The sequence below is a fragment of the Oncorhynchus tshawytscha genome, linkage group LG01, assembly GCF_018296145.1.
Source record: "Oncorhynchus tshawytscha isolate Ot180627B linkage group LG01, Otsh_v2.0, whole genome shotgun sequence".
NCBI lineage: Eukaryota > Metazoa > Chordata > Actinopteri > Salmoniformes > Salmonidae > Oncorhynchus > Oncorhynchus tshawytscha.
This window is the reverse complement of record NC_056429.1, coordinates 52,543,269-52,562,877: the sequence shown is the minus strand read 5'-3', so window position 1 is coordinate 52,562,877 and position 19,609 is coordinate 52,543,269. Positions and strand designations below refer to the sequence as shown.

The 19,609-nt window shown below is 42.3% G+C and overlaps 1 protein-coding gene across 2 annotated transcripts in view; it reads left to right on the top strand.

The window, feature by feature from the left end:
• LOC112253007 (adhesion G protein-coupled receptor A3) overlaps positions 1-19,609 on the top strand; it is a 243,671-nt gene that overhangs the window by 47,921 nt on the left and 176,141 nt on the right. For both annotated transcript variants that reach the window (XM_024424862.2, XM_024424866.2), the window contains exons 3-7: positions 2,692-2,763; positions 4,215-4,286; positions 4,468-4,539; positions 4,726-4,889; positions 19,037-19,250. In XM_024424862.2, the coding sequence (XP_024280630.2) occupies positions 2,692-2,763; positions 4,215-4,286; positions 4,468-4,539; positions 4,726-4,889; positions 19,037-19,250 (594 nt within the window). The remainder of the gene's footprint in view (positions 1-2,691; positions 2,764-4,214; positions 4,287-4,467; positions 4,540-4,725; positions 4,890-19,036; positions 19,251-19,609) is intronic.

The window sequence follows — 19,609 nt, the reverse complement described above, 5'->3', positions numbered from 1 at the left end:
GTGTTCTGTTCGATAAAGTTAATCTTTATATCAAAAAGAAATTGGTGTTTTATGTTCAGAAATGCAGTGTCTCAAACAAACATCCGGTGAAAGTGCAGAGAGCCACATCAAATAACAGAAATACTCATCATAAACATTAAAGATAAACAAAAGATACAAGTGTTTAACATACGAATATAGCATTAAATAAATAGCATTAAAATGTATCATTTACAGTGAGGGAAAACAGAATTTGATCCCCTGCTGATTTTGTACTTTGCCCACTGACAAAGAAATGATTTGTCTATAATTTTAATGGTAGGTTTATTTGAACAGTGAGAGACAGAATAACAACAAAAAAATCCAGAAAAACGCTTGTCAAAAATGTTCTAAATTGATTTGCTTTTTAATGAGGGAAATAAGTATTTCACCCATCTGCAAAACATGACTTAGTACTTGGTGGCAAAACCCTTGTTGGCAATCACAGAGGTCAGACGTTTCTTGTAGTTGGCCACCAGGTTTGCACACATCTCAGGAGGGATTTTGTCCCACTCCTCTTTGCAGATCTTCTCCAAGTCATTAAGGTTTCGAGGCTGACGTTTGGCAACTCGAACCTTCAGCTCCCTCCACAGTTTTTCTATGGGATTAAGGTCTGGAGACTGGCTAGGCCACTCCAGGACCTTAATGTGCTACTAAGTATATGCATTTCTACTAATTATAATTGTATCTACTAATTGTATCTACTAATTATAAGCATATCCTAGCTTATGGGCCTGAGTAGCAGGCAGTTTATTTTGGGCACGCTTTTCATCCAAAATTCCGAATGCTGCCCCCTACCCTAGTGAAGTTAAACGTTATAATACTCTTCAAAATGAATGGAAGAGACAGCATTCAGAGGTCAAGACAGCGCTGCTCTGAGACAAGCATGGGGACTGGTCTTGATATATCAACAAGATTTTTATTTTCACTGAATCTCTGTTTGGGTATTGGTTAGACTACAATTAGGGTGTGAAAAACTTTATCAATTGGAACCTTTAACATCTGGAAGGGTGAAAAGGTATTATGACTATTAACCCTGTTTTTCACAAGCATATAGCAGGCTGTGAATTCTGCAAACAACGTTTCTAGGATGGGCTATTAGCAGGACAATTATATATTGGTCATGGCTCCAAAGTGACGTAGTGGTCTAAGGCACTGCATGTCAGTGCAAGAGGCATCACTGCAGTCCTTGGTTTGAATCCAGGCTGTATCACATCTGACTGTGATTGGGAGTCTCATAGGTCGGCGCACAATTATTATTATTATTATTAATTCATTTAGAATTATATAAAAGCCCCTTAGATCGGATGGTTGAGGGGCAGCCCTTGGGGAACTGTGAGGGGGTATCTTGGAGGTCTGGTGGCCTGGCAGTTGGGAGCTAGGGTTGATGGGTCGCTGGTTCGGGTCCCTGTTTTTGACCTTGTGGGAGATATGTCAACGTGCCCTTGAGAAACTCCCCGAGTACAGGTGTGCCAAGCTTGTATCGCCATACCCAAGAAGACTCAAAGCTGTAATTACTGCAAAAGGTGCTTCTACAAAGTACTAAGTAAAGGGTTTGAATACTTACTTAAATGTGAAATGTCACTGTTTTTTATTTTTAATACATTTGCAAACATTTCTAAAACCTGATTTTGCTTTGTAATTTTGGGGTATTGTGTGTAGATTGATGGGGGGGACGGGATGATTTAATCAATTTTAGAATACAAAGTGGAAAAAGTCAAGTGGTCTGAATACTTTCTGAATGCACTGATGTCAAATGTATCATTTGTACAGTTCTTTATAAAAAAGTTGTTATTTGTAACATTTGACTGTGTAAAACCTAGAAGTACTACTTATTTCTCTGAGAGCGAGGCGGATATATAGCATTTAGCAAAAATACATGATTATTTGTTTCTCTAAATAAGTAAACCATCATGTGATAGATTTTAAACAAATACACGTCTGTGATTGAACAGCCCCATGCCATGATTAGATGGTGAAAAAAACAGTAATCTTTCATTATTTCTCTAAACAACCAAAGCTAATTTACCAAAATGTTTTTAAATGGATATACAGTATAGCATTTTGTTGGAGGGAGGCTAGAGTTTACATCTTAATGTCACAATGAGCTTGCATGCTTGTCCCCGATGAGAGCCCAGCTCAGTGAATGTCATTGCTAACTGCCAACCACTACTGCCAGATGGGAGCATTTTAAGGGGCAGTCCCCTTCCCTGTCTCCAGCAATGTGACTCTTAAAACCCATAGTTGCATAATAAGTATCTCTCTCTCTCTCTCTCTCTCTCTCTCGCACGCACTCTTTGTCTCTCTGTCTGTCTCTGTCTCCCTCCTCTCTCTATCTATCTGTCTCTGTCTCCCTCTCTCATGCGCTCTTTCTCTCTCTCGCTCTTTCTCTCTGTCTGTATCTGGCTCTATCTCCCTCCTCTCTCTCTCTCTCTCTCTCTCTCTCTCTCTCTCTCTATATCTCTCTCTATCTATCTCCTGTGTCCTGTGTCTGTGTCTATGTCTCTCTCCCTCTCTCACACACACGCTCTTTCTCTCTCTCGCTCTTTCTCTCTCTTTCTGTATCTGGCTCTGTCTCCCTCCCCTCTCTCTATCTTCTGTGTCTCTCTGCCTCTCTCTCTCTGTCTCTCTCTCTCTCTCTCTCTGTCTCTCTCTCTCTCTCTGTCTCTCTAGGGACCTGAGGAATAATTTAATTAGCACGGTGGAGCACGGGGCCTTCCGTGGACTGGTGGCTCTGAGGAGACTGTGAGTATGAAGGGGTTTGTCATAGTGGTTGGGCTACCCAGAGTGACAAGGCCAGGGTCTTAGGGTGCCGTTGGTGAGTTGAGGGGAGGCAGGGGAGAGGGGTGAGTTATTCCACAGGGCAATTATGACAGAAGAGCTTCCTTTGATGGCTTCATTATAATTAAAGAAGAAGAAGCAGATTCACTCTTTCTTGAAGTGGTAGATGAAACACACACATTCTCTCTCTGTCTCTCTGGCGTAAATGACTTAATTCCGTGATTGTTAGGGTTTTTTAGGCTGCTGGGGTGTTGCAACAGTGCTGATTTGGGGTGTGTGTGCCAAGTTTATTGTAGTTTTGTGATTTTCTATTTGTTTTTAGATTTTTGTTTTAGTTTTCAGACTTGATTTACTAGTTTTTATTCAGTTTTAGTTTTAGTGTTCGGGTCAGAAAGTAGCCTTATGCATGAGAGGCGACATTTATGTGTTTTAGGCCTTTAGCAGGGGTACTAAAGTACTATTTGAGACCCTTCTTGTTGCCAGTGAATAAATGTGTGCAAATTGTAAAGCTCATTTTGTAAAACTCATACATTTTTCACGTTCTAAGTGTGTTCATATGATTCCAAGAGAAAAATTCTGACCCGAATTCCAAAGATAAAATAACGTCTGTCTCACCTCTTTATCCTGAAATTCTTTGTGGGTGCTGTTCAGATGAACTTTGAGGTTGGTTGGGTTTTTCCCTTTCATATCTGTGCCACACACGCTGCCTTTTTCGGGATTCTACAATATGTTTACCTTTTCTCCTTTCCAGCGACGTTCTCAAAATAATCCCATACAGGTCTACAGTATAGTTTTAGTTTTTAAAATGTTTTTCTTAATTCTTTTATTTCAGTTGACTAAATTGTTTTTCCAATTTGAGTTTTTATTTTATTTTCAGTTTTCATTTACTATAATAACTTTGGCGTGTGCGCCTGGCTCTGGGAGCAGCAGAGTGCTAATTTAAGTGCTCCCCAACTGGTGATTACTCGAGTGCCTTGCTTATTTTCCCACAGCTGCTCCAGCAAAGCAGCTCTTTAATTACAGAGGGAAAGGGCACGGAGCCACGACAGCCCTCAGTGTGTGTGCGCGCGTGTGCGCGTGTGAGGATGGATGGGGGTGTGAGAGGTGAAGGGGGTTACAGAAGGTCATTGTTGATATCTCGCGAGTTGGAATAAATAAACATTGGACTGGTGGTTTAACATCACAGTTCCTTGAGCTGCTTAAGCTCTCGTTAATAGATTATTATGAGACGAGACGGCACATAACACACACACACACACACTTGTTGTCACAGCCAAGCTCGTTCTGTGTTCTCTCACACACACGTCCCCTCACTGCCAGCTCTTCTGCTATGATCAGTGCCCTTAATGCTTTAAGTCAGATGTGCTTGGCTTATCTCTAAGCCACAATTTAAAGTTTGCTTTTTGTCCTTATAGGGATCTCTCCAACAATCGGATTGGCTGCCTCTCTCCTGAAATGTTTGTAGACCTTGGCAATCTTTCTAAATTGTGAGTAATCTCTAAATTGAAAACATACAGTACGGTACGCACAATTTGAGATGCGTGTGTAGGAAATATGTTGTTTTTCTTAGATAAGCCTCTTTCAAAGTAATGCATTAGCAGATACTGTGGTGTTTTACTTGTACAAAATAAACCAGTTTGATGTGTATTTACCCTCTTCTCCCCACAGGAATCTATCTGGAAATATTTTCTCTTCGTTGCCAGTGGGACTATTCACACACCTCCTGTCTCTCAAAGTCCTGTAAGAAAGCAAAACGACACACACACACCCACCCACACACACACACACACACACACACACACACACACACACACACACACACACACACACACACACACAATCATATAATCACTCACTCACACACACTGTACCATGACACCTACACAGTTCGATGATGGTTGTAATACCATTGTCGTATCCCCTCAGGCACTTCTCTACAGAGTCTCTGTTCTGTGACTGTCAGCTGGAGTGGCTGCTGGTGTGGGCCAGGGCGAACGGTGTGCGCCTGGGCAACGACACCCTGTGTGTGTACCCCACACACCTCCACGGCCTGGAGGTCCGCAACCTGAGGGAGACACAGCTCAGATGTGGTAAGTTATCTCACACCATCACTATCTGTGTTTACATAAGGCATACAGAACACCTACACAGAGTAAGCATCTCAATATATTTTTTTCTGTATATGTTTGAATTTGTATTGTCCCCCAAAATAAATGAGTATGGGTTATGAGGAGTATGTCTGAAAGTCAATGGCTGAATATTCCCTGCTGTCGGTCGGATCACCCCTCTGTGTATATGAGGTGACTGAATCACCTGTGAGGAAGAGATTGGTGTGGTAGCTAGCTAGAGTGTTCTGGTGTTTCCATCTCAGCTTTGTGATATGCTCTGCTGTGTGCTCTGAACCATGGGGGAATCACATCTCATGTCTGAAAGCAACTCTGCTCCTACATTCCCCATATCCTGCACATGCTTAGAGGATATTGCACTGGGATGAGAAAATAACACGCGTCACTGCTATAAATGTAAATGGCTGTGTGTGTGTGTGTGTGTGTGTGTGTGTGTGTGTGTGTGTGTGGGTGGTGGTGGGGGGGGATGTATCCATGTACACAACACTAGAGACATTCTGAAGTTATTCTGCATAATCCCGAGTGTGTCTTTCATTATGTGGAACAATCCAAGCAATTACAGGGTAATTCCACACAGTCCTATGACATAGAGCCAGGAGTGGAATTAGGCTGGTTGGAGTATAGAATTCTCCTTTCACCCTAACACATCCATTATGGGATTAACGTGATAATGTTCAGGACTCCCTCTACAACAGCCTCCTACAATTGATTGGACACTGTACAGTGCTCTAACAACCCCTTCTTGTAATGTTATTTGCAGCTTATTATCTCCATATGGGTTCACTTTATGTCATAGAAGGCAGCACTACTATACTGTGGCCATTTAGCATTTCATCACGTATCAGCTGCTTTTGTTCAGCACCTGGCGATATAGGTCAAGGTATTACTGAGAATGACAGTCGATACGATGACAAATGACAGAACTTGCCTTCTCACTCGTACCGGACAATAGTTCTCACTCATACCAGACAACTATCCAAGGTGCAATCTTGCTGTTATTCCAGCCATGTCGTCCCTTTGTTTTCTTCTCCAAAGTGATGTGATGAGTAGCAGATGTCAGGGTGAACACATCTTAAAGTGCTTCTCCTCCTTTGGGGTGTCTGACATTGCGTTCGGGTCAAGTGTCATTCTCAAACAAGGGGGAAACGGAGGGAGGAGAAGTTTCCTGCCAGGATCAGGTGCTTCCTCAGATGGGGGTCAAGGCTATGTCTGTTCAGCTCATCTAACACTGAGAAATGAGACACAGACACACACCCACACACACACTGAATAAGGAGCAGGGCCCTCTTTGATTTCCTCAAGGCTCCTCAGTGGCCTCTGTGTAGAATGCATATAATTGTATGTTTTAGTCATTTAGCCAACGTTCTTATCCAGAGCGACTTGACAGGAGCAATTGGGATTAAGTGCCTTGCTCAAGGGCACATAATATTATTTTTGTTTTACCTCATTGGCTCAGGGATTCAAACCAGTGACCTTTCGGTTACTGACCCAACCACTCTTAACCACTAGGCTACCTGCCGCATATGAAATGGAATACATAGCCTACGGTAAGAAGAGATGTGTTGATTCACACACACCTAGGGCCTTTGGTGTCTGGGTAATTATTTAGTGTATGACGCCATGGCAGTGTCAGGGTCCTAATGGTCACTACAGGCCTTATGCACATGATGAGAATTATATGCCTTTTAGACCCTGTGGTCAGGCCAGTAGAACTTGCTTTCAAGTTGAATTAACTCCATATTCTGAAAAAGACAGAATATTATCCAAGCAACATCTGGATACAATAAGAGAAGTGTAACCAGTGTGTGTGAAAGGGCCTAATCCTACTGAGGAAATAGCAGGGTTGGACTTGTTTTTATTAATGAGGGGTTTCTCATTTAATGGCTTCCCATCCTCACTGATGTGGCTCACTCAGAGACTGTCTTAGCAGTTGTGGGTCGGTGAGCCTGGTCCCAGATTTGTTTGTGCTGTGTTTGCCAACTCCTATTGGTCATTGTCATATTTGGCCAGACAGCACAAACATATCTGGGACTGTGCTAAGATGGAGTTGTTCTGTAGTGATGTGAATGGATCCTTCTAGGCTAGCGGCCAATCCTCAAAAAAAGCTTTTGTTTTTGAGATACCCCCACCCTTTGTATAACAAAGCACTATCATGTTTTTCCATATAAGGTCTCCTATATATGTAATAGATGGTTGTATGAAATTGTTTTACTGAAAAAGGGGTTAAATTGATAGATATTTTGACACAATCCCTTAACTCAAACAGTGCAGAATAATGCCTGGCTGGAGGGGGGGCACATATGCTCATGTAACCCAATATTGTAAGCTCTGATATTGCTAAAATGTTGAATACTAGTCGTCAATTGTCTGCCCTACAGACACAAACAAACAGCACTACGATATCTTAAAGCAATTTAGAAATATAGACCTGTAAACACACAGATACATTGGGTGGAGATATAAATTATTCATATTTATGATTTTTTTAAAATTTTATTTGACCTTTATTTAACCAGGTACGCCAGTTTACAACTGCGACCTGGCCAAGATAGAGAAAAGCAGTGCGACAAAAACAACAACACAGAGGTACACATAAACAAAATGTACAGTCAATAACACAATAAAAATATCGACGTACAGTGTGTGCAAATGTAGAAGAGTAGGGTGGTAAGGCAATAAATAGGCCATAGAGGCAAAATAAATACAATTTAGCATTAACACTGGAGTGATAGATATGCAGATAATGATGTGCAAGTAGAGATACTGGGGTGCAAAAAGCAAGAGGATAAATAACGATATGGGGATGAGGTAGTTGGGTGTGCTATTTACAGATTGGCTGTGTACAGGTACAGTGATCAGTAAGCTGCTCTGACAGCTGATGCTTAAAGTTAGAGAGGGAGATATAAGACTTTAGCTTCAGTGATTTTTGCAATTTGTTCCAGTCATTGGCAGCAGAGAACTGGAAGGAAAGGCTTTGGGGATGACCAGTGAAATATACCTGCTGGAGCGCATGCTACCGGTGGGTGTTGTTATGGTGACCAGTGAGCTGAGGTAAGGCGGGGCTTTACCTAGCATAGACTTATAGATGACCTGGAGCCAGTGGGTTTGGCGACAAATATGTAGTGAGGGCCAGCCAACGAGGGCATACAGGTCACAGTGGTGGGTAGTATATGGGGCTTTGGTGACAAAACGGTTGGCACTGTGATAGACTACATCCAGTTTGCTGAGTAGAGTGTTGGAGGCTATTTTGTAAATGACATCGCCAAAGTCAATGATCGGTAGGATAGTCCGTTTTACAAGGTTATGTTTGGTAGCATGAGTGAAGGAGGCTTTGTTGCAAAATAGGAAGCCGATTCTAGATTTAATTTTGGATTGGAGATGTTTGATGGGAGTCTGGAAGGAGAGTTTACAGTTTAACCCGACACCTAGGCATTTGTAGTTGTCCACATATTCTAGGTCAGAACTGTCCAGAGTAGTGATGCTAGTCGGGCGGGAGGATGTGGGCAGCAATCAGTTGAAGAGCATGCACTTAGTTTTATTTCCTTTAAAAACAGTTGGAGGCCTCGGAAGGAGTGTTATATGGCATTGAAGCTCGTTTGAAGGTTTGTTAGCATAGTGTCCAAAAAAGGGCCAGATGTATACAGAATGGTGTCATCTGCATAGAGGTGGATCATAGAATCACCAGCAGCAAGAGCAACGTCATATGTACAGAGAAAAGAGTCGGCCCAAGAATTGAACCCTATGGCACCCCCATAGAGACTGCCAGAGGTCCGGACAACAGGCCCTCCGATTTGACACACTGACCTCTATCTGAGAAGTAGTTGGTGAACCAGGCGAGGCAGTCATTTGAGAAGCCAAGGCTATTGAGTCTGCCGATAAGAATGCGTTGATTGACAGAGTCGAAAGCCTTGGCCAGGTCGATGAAGACGGCTACACAGTACTGTCTTTTATCGATGGCGGTTAGGATATCGTTTAGGACCTTGAGCATGGCTGAGGTGCACCCATGACCAGCTCGGAAACCAGATTGCAAAGCGGAGAAGGTACAGTGAGATTCGAAATGGTCGGTGATCTGTTTGTTACCTTGGCTTTCGAAGATTTTAGAAAGGCAGGGCATGATGGATATAGGTCTATAACAGTTTTGGTCTAGAGTGTCACCCCCTTTGGAGAGGGGGATGACCACGGCAGCTTTCCAATCTTTGGGGATCTCAGACAATACAAAAGAGAAGTTGAATAGGCTAGTAATAGGGGTTGCAACAATTTCGGCGGATAATTTTAGAAAGAGATGGTCCAGATTGTCTAGCCCAGCTGATTTGTAGGGATCCAGACTTTGCAGCTCTTTCAGAACATCAGCTGTCTTGATTTGGGTGAAGGAGAAGTGGTGTGGGCTTGGCCAAGTTGCTGAAGGGGATGCTGAGATGTTGGCCGGGGTAGGGGTAGCTAGGTGGAAAGCATGGCCAGCCGTAGAAAAATGCTTATTGAAATGATCGACTATTATCGATGTATCGGCGGTAACAATGTTTCCTATCCTCAGTGTAGTTGGCAGCTGGGAGGAGGTGCTCTTATTCTCCATGGACTTTACAGTGTCCCAAACGTTTTGGAATTCGTGCTAAAGGATGCAAATTTCTGTTTGATAAAGCTAGCCTTAGCTTTCCTAACCGACTGAGTGTATTCCTGACTTCCCTGAAAAGTTGCATATCGCGGGGGCTATTCGATGTTAATGCAGAACGCCACAGTATGTTTTTGTGTTGGTCAAGGGCAGTCAAGTGTGGGGTGAGCCAAGGGCTATATCTGTTCTTGGTTCTACGTTTTTTGAATGGGGCATGCTTATTTGAGACGGTGAGGAAAGCACTTTTAAAGAGCAACCAGGCATCCTCTACTTACGGGATGATGTCAATATACTTCCAGGATACCCGGGCCATGATGAATGTAAACTTCACTTTTTGGTAGCTGTTCAATAGTCAACTTTCCAAGTCCAATTTGCTCTCTCTTTTCGGTGTCTATTGGTGGGCTAAGACACTGAAAGCTGTCATTTTTTCCAATCAAAGCTTCCTCTGTGGATTTGTATGTATTTAGCCCCTACTCTTGGAATTACGTTCGGGGGACCCTTCTAGATTTACAGTAACTCCTAATCTATTATGGCATCAAATCCAATAAGGCTGCCACAATACCATTTAAATGGTGATTTAATCACCTGTACATCTACACGTTTTAAATTAGTCTTAAGTCTATTTGACGATCATTGAGACAAATGTGAGGCTCCAGCAAAAGAAAAGAGAATCCAACTCTGACACTCTCTCTCTAGTTCTACAACTAGCCCCCACTGTGGTATAAGTTCCCTGCCAGGATTGGGCTCTTAATTAATTCACCTCCGCATAATTTAGAAGTGAGCTTTTTTTATTGCTAGTCCAAAACGTCTGCCTGAATCCAACATGACCTGCTGGCCCATTGCATTTGTGATACACATTGTGATACTTTCACATAGGATGTATGGTATTTTGCCTATGGAAAAAAATGGTGCAATGTCTACATGACGCCATTACAAACAGGCCCATTTCTACAATCTGCAGGATCTACAACCTGCATACGTCTTTTATACCTCCCGTGTGCATGCTGGCATGCTGGGGGCGAATGGTAGTAGTGGTGTGCTGATGTGGCAGGGAGTTTATTTTAATTAATCCATTGAGAATATACACCATCAAAAATAAATCCATTATTAATTTGTTTAGGTTGGTCCTAATAAACATTATAAGACTAATAAAAGGAATTTTAAAATGAATAGAAATGCAGGCGAAGAGTCTTACATTGAGAGTGTCTTCATTATGATACCGATTGAAAATAATAGAAAACTATGTTTTTCAAAAGCATTCGAGTCTTGTGGGTTAATGTTTCGCAACCTCCACCAGCTTTTGGAGTTGCCTATACATGATCAAGTTAAAAGGCCTACACTTGATTTAGCCTACTTTATGGCATTCTGAATGTTTCTGATCAGTGAGAGATGAGCAAACAAATAGATGAGCTACACCACCTCCATGTATTTGCCCAGCCAGAGAATTAATGAAATATACAGATGGAGATTCAGTGAAACAAAATCACATTGATTGATTAAGACAAGTCACAGGCTTTTGGTCGGGAGTAGGCCTAGGCTACTAAGCGACTGCCAGTGAAGCGCAAAATCATCCACTTGTTAAGCTACATAACATTGTCGTGTCTTTGGCTATGCCGGATTAAGTGATATGACATGCTATTCTATCAAATAATTTCTCCGTAATTAATATTACCTGATTGAGCTAATCATGTAAATGTAATTAACTAGAGAGTCGGGACACCACAAAATAATATTTATAGAGCTGTTATCTTCCGAATAAACTCTTAAAGACCTAGTAATATTTTACATCAATAGCAGTCAATATTAATCGTCCTCTTAATTCAGTCTCATCTGAAAGTTGTAAATTCTTGGTTATCTGCACAAACCCTGGCTGACAAGTTGAATCAGCAATACAAAATTGGGTTTAATTATTTATTTACTAAATACCTAACTAATCACACAGAATTACACATACACATAATTAAATCATAACTTGATTACAAATGACGTCATAAAGGAAAACGTCGCTAGCGGGTGGAAGCGATATGACAGCTGGTTACACAAAAGAAAAGGGTTGGGTTTGAGTGAAAGAGCGGGAAGACTGAGGAACAAAGGGCGAAGCTGTACTATCGTAAATACAGAATCTTATGCATTCTAAATTACAGCCCATTTGGAAAAGGAAAATGCAATAAATATTTACACTGAGCTGCGCTTCGGTAGGTTGCTAGTAGATGGAAGGCCGTGTTGCCCAACCGAGTCCTTTGTCCTTTGAAGAATGTCTCTGCTGGTAAATTGATACATTGTAGTAACGTCATTGTGTGGTAGACGGGATACTCTGTCTGTTCCTTCCTAACCCTCGTTGCATCTGCTGTTGCTAACTCCACGGCTAGGAGGTATCACTTCTGTGGTGAATAAGAGTTCAAAGTTCATACCATTCGCAACCAAAGCTCACGCTGATGTTGGCATCGTTCTGTAGTTATTTTCTGAACCATTCTGACATCGGACCGTCGTCCAAACATCCTCGGAACAGGAGGTTATATTGTCGTCAAGGCTTTATATAGGAAGGGAGAGGAGGGCGTGTTTGAAAAGTTTTATAGCCCATGTCCCTTCACAGGGGCGGGCCACTGATTGAGCAGAGCCCTATCTTATGAAAACCCAAATCTCACATTTTAGAAGCTAAAATCACATTTCATCCCATCACAAATAATTTCATAATCAAACATTTAAATTGAACAACAATTCCATGTGAATCCGATAATTCTGATGTGTAGACTTTCCACTGTAGAATTTATGTAATCTTATCATTGATGAGAATGTCTCAGATGGCAACAGAACTGACATCATATTCATTAAGTACCACCGCATATGTTCAATTGGTCAGATTACCAGAATATAGTTAATTTCCCCCCACCTTCTGATGTTCCCAGAATCTCTATGTTAACCAAGGGTTTTGCAAATGTAACATCAGTAGGGTAGAGAGAGGAAAAGGGGGGAAAGAGGTATTTATGACTGTCATAAACCTACCCCCAGGCCAACATCATGACAACATGCTGGCAAAATGTTCTGATCAGTGCTAATAAATGTGCCAACCAGACAAGATGACCATGAGCAGCACTCACCTCAACTTAGCTAACATTACCACAGCCCAATTGTTGCCTAACCAATATGCAAACGGAGATTCGGTGAAAAGAAAAATTGAAATTCATCGATTTTTTTTAATTTTAAATTCCCCAATTTTGATCTTGTCTCATCGTTGCAACTCCCCAACAGGCTCGGGAGGCGAAGGTCGAGTCATGCATCCTCCGAAACATGACCTGCCAAACCGCGCTTCTTAACACCCGCTTAACCTGGAAGCCAGCCGCACCAATGTGTCGGAGGAAACACCGTTCACCTGACGACGAGGTCAGGCTGCAGGCACCTGGCCCGCCCCAAGGAGTTGTTAGAGTGTGATGAACCAAGTAATTGCCCACCCCGGCCAAACCCTCCCCTAACCGCTGGGCCAATTGTGTGCTGCCCTATAGGACTCCCGATCGCGGCCGGTTGTGATACAGCTCGGGATTGAAACCAGGTCTGTAGTAAATCTTCTAGCACTGTTATGCAGTGCCTTAGACCTCTGCACTACTTGGGAGATTGATCGATTTAGCAAGACCCCACACTTGCCTCAAAGCAGTGAAAAATGGTGCTGAAATAGTTGACCACACACAGGTAGGCTATTGCTAGGCTATTGCTTCCATCAATTGTATTTTAACAATTGGATGACTTTGTGAGTTTCAGTAACACCAATTTGATGCCTTCAATTGCATTAGCCTACTTTATTCCAGTATTTGTCATTCAGTGATACAGTATTTATTACCACAGTAATTCTTTATGGATCCATCTAGTTGTGGTGAAGAAAAAAAGATGTGTGGTGAACTATGCAAAGAGATTGGTGAAGTGATATGCCCCGCAAAGTTTAGAACTTCCAGGACGATAGTAGTAACTATTAAGAGCGTAGTGCGTGCGAATGCCACCTCGGCATTATGGCACATTTCATACTAAGTCGTAGGCAGAACTTTACCGCAATCATGCCTAGGTCGGTTGGCGGAAATAAAAGTATAGGCTTTGTTGTCGGCAATACCTTTCATACAGTTGAAGTCGGAAGTTTACATACACCTTAGCCAAATACATTTAGACTCAGTTTTTCACAATTCCTGGCATTAAATCCTAGTAAAAATTCCCTTTCATAGGTCATTTAGGATCACCACTTTATTTAAGAATGTAAAATGTCGGGATAATAGTAGAGAGAATGATTTATTTCAGCTTTTATTTCTTTCATCCATCACATTCCCAGTGGGTCAGAAGTTTACATACACTCAATTCGTATTTGGTGGCATTGCCTTTCAATTGTTTAACTTGGGTCAAACGTTCCGGGTAGCCTTCCACAAGCTTCCCACAATAAATTGGGTGAATTTTGGCCCATTCCTCCTGACAGAGCTGGTGTAACTGAATCAGGTTTGTAGGCCTCCTTCCTCGGAATACACACTTTTTCAGTTCTGCCCACAAATTTTCTATGGGATTGAGGTCAGGGCTTTGTGATGGCCACTCAAATACATTTGCACTTTTCGCATCTAGGAGACAGAATGTGCCTCCTTCCTGAGCGGTATGACGGACGCGTGGTCCCATGGTGTTTATACTTGCGTACTATTGTTTGTACAGATGAACGTGGTACCTTCAGGCGTTTGGAAATTGCTGCCAAGGATGAACCAGACTTGTGGAGTTCTATTATTGTTTTTCTGAGGTCTTGGCTGATTTCTTTTGATTTTCCCATGATGTCAAGCAAAGAGGCACTGAGTTTGAAGGTAGGCCTTGAAATACATCCACAGGTACACCTCCAATTGACTCAAATGATGTCATTTATTCTATCAGAAGCTTCTAAAGCCATGGCATAACTTTCTGGAATTTTCCAAGCTGTTTAAATGCACAGTCAACTTAGTGTATGTAAACTTCTGACCCACTGGAATTGCGATACAGTGAATTTTAAGTGAAATATTCTGTCTGTAAGCAATTGGTAAAAAATTACTTGTCATGCACGAAGTAGATGTCCTAACCGACTTTTCAGAACTATAGTTTGTTAACAAGAAATTTGTGGAGTGATTGAAAAACGAGTTTTAATGACTCCAACCTAAGTGTATGTAAACTTCTGACTTCAAATGTATATAATAAAAAGTCATTAAAAAATTGGCGGGACGCTAAAGTTGCCGGAAAACGCGTTTTGGTTTGAAAGGTGTATTATTATTTTTGAGTTGAGCTGACACATTGCTTCTTCCTGCCAATCATATCCACCATCCTGGCTGTCTGCCCTGGAGTTGCCATATATGTTGACTTGGTGACAGTTATGGTGTATGGGGAGGATGCAACCAAACATAAGACAGGTATTCGCTGCAATGAACCAATGCAATCTGACACTCATTGACAACTGACAAGAACTTATTGGGCCTTCACATGGTATAGGAATTACACTTCTCCAATGCCAATGATGTCCTGAATCTCACAGAACTGTTCTTGATAGGCTCACTCCACCATCAGTCCTTCACTCGGGCAGTTACTAGAGACGGAGACACCATGGAATTTGACTGCCACTTCAGGACAACAGCATCTGGAAATGGCTGGTGTGCATTGTCCTCATATGTACCTGTTTTGCTACCAACCATGGCTGGCCAGCCCATGTGACACCTGATCTGGACTCGCATGTGAAGAATGAGCTTTCATGCTGGGGTGACTCATGTATTAGTCTGGAAACTGCAGTAATCCCAATAAGGACATATGCTATTTATGGGAAACAAGAGGCACCTTAGGATGGTAAAACTTTCTGTATGTGATTGTTTATTTGGTGGCTGGTGATTGACCTTGATAGTGGTCTTTGTGCACCATACTTGATCAGCTCTACCTCCTCAGCAAGCCTTTTACTGCCCATCAAAGCCCAGAGATCATCTTCAAATGTATGTGTGTGGGGCTGTGCTATGTCCCTCACAACCAACACTTCTTAGTCATTGTATGACCTAGCTACACTCTAACTAACCTCTAAGTAACCTGAGGTCACCCTCACAGGCTCTGTCACTCGCCACATCTCCTGCTGGGTGTCTGCCCCAGTCTGTTATCAATGCCAACCACCTACGGTTAATATTGGCCAAATTATCATCCTACCTGGCTTCCAAAGAAATAAAAAGAAATATGTTGGATGTAACATGCAGGACTTTTTGCCACATTTAACATAAAAACAATTTGTCCCACAGTGCAATTGGGCATTGGAAAGATCTAAAGGCAAGTATTTTTGTGACAGCCCTTTCACAGACTTTCCTTCACAACCAGACAACCAACCATTCCACTACTGGAGTATCCCCATCATCATTCAGGCTGGGATAACATTCCAGTTAGTCAAGGGGTCTCTTTGGTATTGAAGCTGCACCTGTTGACAGCCTATAGCGAACTGTACAAATGGAAACTGATCACTCCGCCAGTCACACAGCAAGGATTCTAGCCCTTTCCCAGAATGACCAATCAATCAATCAGTCAAATGTATTTATAAAGCCCTTTTTACATCAGCCGATGTCACAAAGTGCTGTTAGCTGTGCAAGCCCCAAAACTTCAACAACCACTGGCTACCTTGTCTCCTCACCCTGTAAGGACACACTCGTGTCCTGGTCACCTCAAAGACTTTGAGTCAACCTTGCACACTTAGTTATATTGGGGAAATAAGGGCTGTACACTACTAGAGTAGCTGACTGTTGTATTACGGTTGCTTTCCTGTAACTTGGTTACGCTACTGTGTGGTTGTGTTGTGGAAGCCTTATTATATTTTGTGGACTTGCCCATTGTTGATATGCTGTAAGTGTGTGAATGAGATTAAAACATGAACACACTGTAGTAATGGATCTGTGAGTCGGGAAGCAGGTGAAACATTTGATAAGGAGGAGGGGAGAAGCAGGAGCAGATGTGACACACACATTGAGAAAGTAGTTGGCTTCGGCTATTCAAACACAACAGAGGCATGGCATGGCATTGTTAAATAAAGGTTAAATATACAGCACTGAATGAGAGCAGAATTGTCTTTGAAAGTTGTCTGTTGAACAGCTACCAAAAAGTGAACATAAATCATACATTCAACATAAATATTCATAGTTTATATTTATGCCTATTGTATCTGTGCGTTTATAGGTCTATATTTCATAAATGTTTTAAGAGATCCTAATGTTGTTTATTTCTGTATGCAGGGCAGACAATTGACTACTTATATTCCACATTTTAGCAATATCAGAGCTGCCACTATTGGATTACATTAGTTTATGTGGTTAATGTGTTAACTGCAGCCCAATGACACACACACACACACACACACACACACACACACACACACACACACACACACACACACACACACACACACACACACACACACACACACACACACACACACTCACCCTGGCAGTGCCTGATAGGCACAGGCGTTTTGCTGCTCTGATCCTTTGGCTCTGAGTGTGATTCAACAGTATCAGCATAACAGCAGATCAACAGTCCATTGCCCCATGCTGTTTTTATGTGGTACCACTTAGCCAGCTACAGTCAGCTACAGGTTATGCAGTAGCTTCAGTTCTGCACTGCTTCATGTCCAACTACCAATACATGGCTCTGTAAATGATCAACAAATGAAATGACACTCTTTAAAACACATGAAAATTGCAATATCAAGAGATGAGGTGTTAGCCCAGTAGATGAGCATGTAAATATATCAAGAGATGTGGTGTTAGCCTCGTAGATGAGCATTTTAATTATCAAGAGATGTGGCGTTAGACCAGTAGATGAGCATCTTAATATCAAGAGATGAGGTGTTAGCCTAGTAGATGAGCATGTAAATATATCAAGAGATGTGGTGTTAGCCTCGTAGATGAGCATTTTAATTATCAAGAGATGTGGCGTTAGACCAGTAGATGAGCATCTTAATATCAAGAGATGAGGTGTTAGCCTCGTAGATGAGCATCTTAATATCAAGAGATGAGGTGTTAGCCTCGTAGATGAGCATCTTAATATCAAGAGATGAGGTGTTAGACCAGTAGATGAGCATTTTAATATCAAGAGATGAGGTGTTAGCCTCGTAGATGAGCATCTTAATATCAAGAGATGAGGTGTTAGCCTCGTAGATGAGCATCTTAATATCAAGAGATGAGGTGTTAGACCAGTAGATGAGCATTTTAATATCAAGAGATGAGGTGTTAGCCCAGTCGATGAGCATGTTAATATCAAGAGATGAGGTGTTAGACCAGTAGATGAGCATTTTAATATCAAGAGATGAGGTGTTAGCCCAGTCGATGAGCATGTTAATTGCGTACTTTAGTACAGAAGCACGTATGTTTATTTATGTTAATAGTATGCATTATGCATTATTTCTATTTATGTATGTATTAGAGCACGTGTTCCTCCATGGAATGCATTTAACATGAGTGTCTGCGGGTTTTCCCGCCTCCCTTGTACTTGATTGATGAATTAAGGTCACTAATTAGTAAAGAACTCCCCTCACATGGTTGTCTAGGTCTTAATTGAAAGGAAAAAACTAAAACCTGCAGATACTAGGCCCTCGATGGAATGAGTTTGACACCCCTGCATTAGAGTGTGCATACATAAAATCAAGGTCAGGCGACGTCACTAGTCTCACTAGATCATACATTAAAAGAAACGTTTATTGGCTGTGTTTTTGGCTTAGTTAAACCATCTCCAGAGAGATGGAATGGTGCCGTGTGCCTTCGCTATCTCACTATCTCTCAGTCAGATCCATTATATAGCATTTAGAATAGAGATGTAATATAGCTAGAGACGTTGGAGTTTGAACTGAATGTATCAGCATCCACAAATGGGAGCGCTTTATGACCCGTGTACTGAATGGTCCGTCACACTGTAAGCACTGCTCGGTCTCCCCATTGATCTGAATGGAACTGAAGGCCGCTTAGCCGACTTCTTGGAGCATGTCCAAGGAAATGTTTTTATGTGCCCAATCAAACATGTTCCCTGAGTTCGGAATTCCCAAGGTACCACAGCGAGCCAGTTTACTACGATAATCTCAGATCGGTATGTAGACGCGTGGCCGACGCAAGCAGCTCCAGGTACAGCGCTAGCTGTTTTTGAAGATTGAAACTGAAGAAAGCTGTTAAACCCTTTACTAGCCTTTTTATATAGCCAACAACCACAAAAATCATAATTCATCTGGTATTAAATTATTTGCTTGGCTGTAAATCCTCTATGTTCCCCACAGCTTTCATTCAGTCCTACAAGCACATTGCTTTCTCCTGATTGCTGATGTGTGTGTGCATGTGTATTTGTGGATATTATATGTGTATTTTTGTGTGGTAACATTGTCAATACTTTACAACTGACATGACTTCAGCCATGGGGAATCATCAAATCCCTTTCCCATCCCCACCAATCTCTCCTTCCCTCTGGATGAATGAGTTCTCTCCTTCCCCTTCTCCTCTCCCTGGTATCTGCCTTTCCTCTTCAGATGGGCCTCTGGAGCTGCCCTTGTTCCAGCTGATCCCGTCCCAGAGACAGGTGGTGTTCCGTGGGGACCGGCTACCTCTGCAGTGCACCGTGTCATACCTGGATCCCTCTGTCAAGCTGTGCTGGCGCCACAATGGCCGCGCCATCCACAGCAACGAGGGCAGGGGTGTCTATGTGGAGGAAACCCTGGTCCACGACTGCTGCCTGCTAACCAGGTAGGGGGTATCGGGGACGTGAGGGGAGAGCTAATCGCGCTCGCTCCCACACACACACAAACGCGCGTGCGCATGCACTCATGCTTAACAGTTCTGCAGTGCAGTACGTGTATATGCAGTACGTGTATATGCAGTATGTGTATATGCTCATGCGGTACAGTTGTGCAGAACACACACACACAAACACTCACCCACATCACTGCGTCTCGCTTATCATGCTCACATGCCCTGACACACAACCACACACATCTGTATGCAAACACACACAACACAAACACTCACACACCATCCCCTTTCTCTCCCTTATTGTAGCTGTGATTTACCACATGTTATTGTCCACCCTTGATAGGGATCTGAAA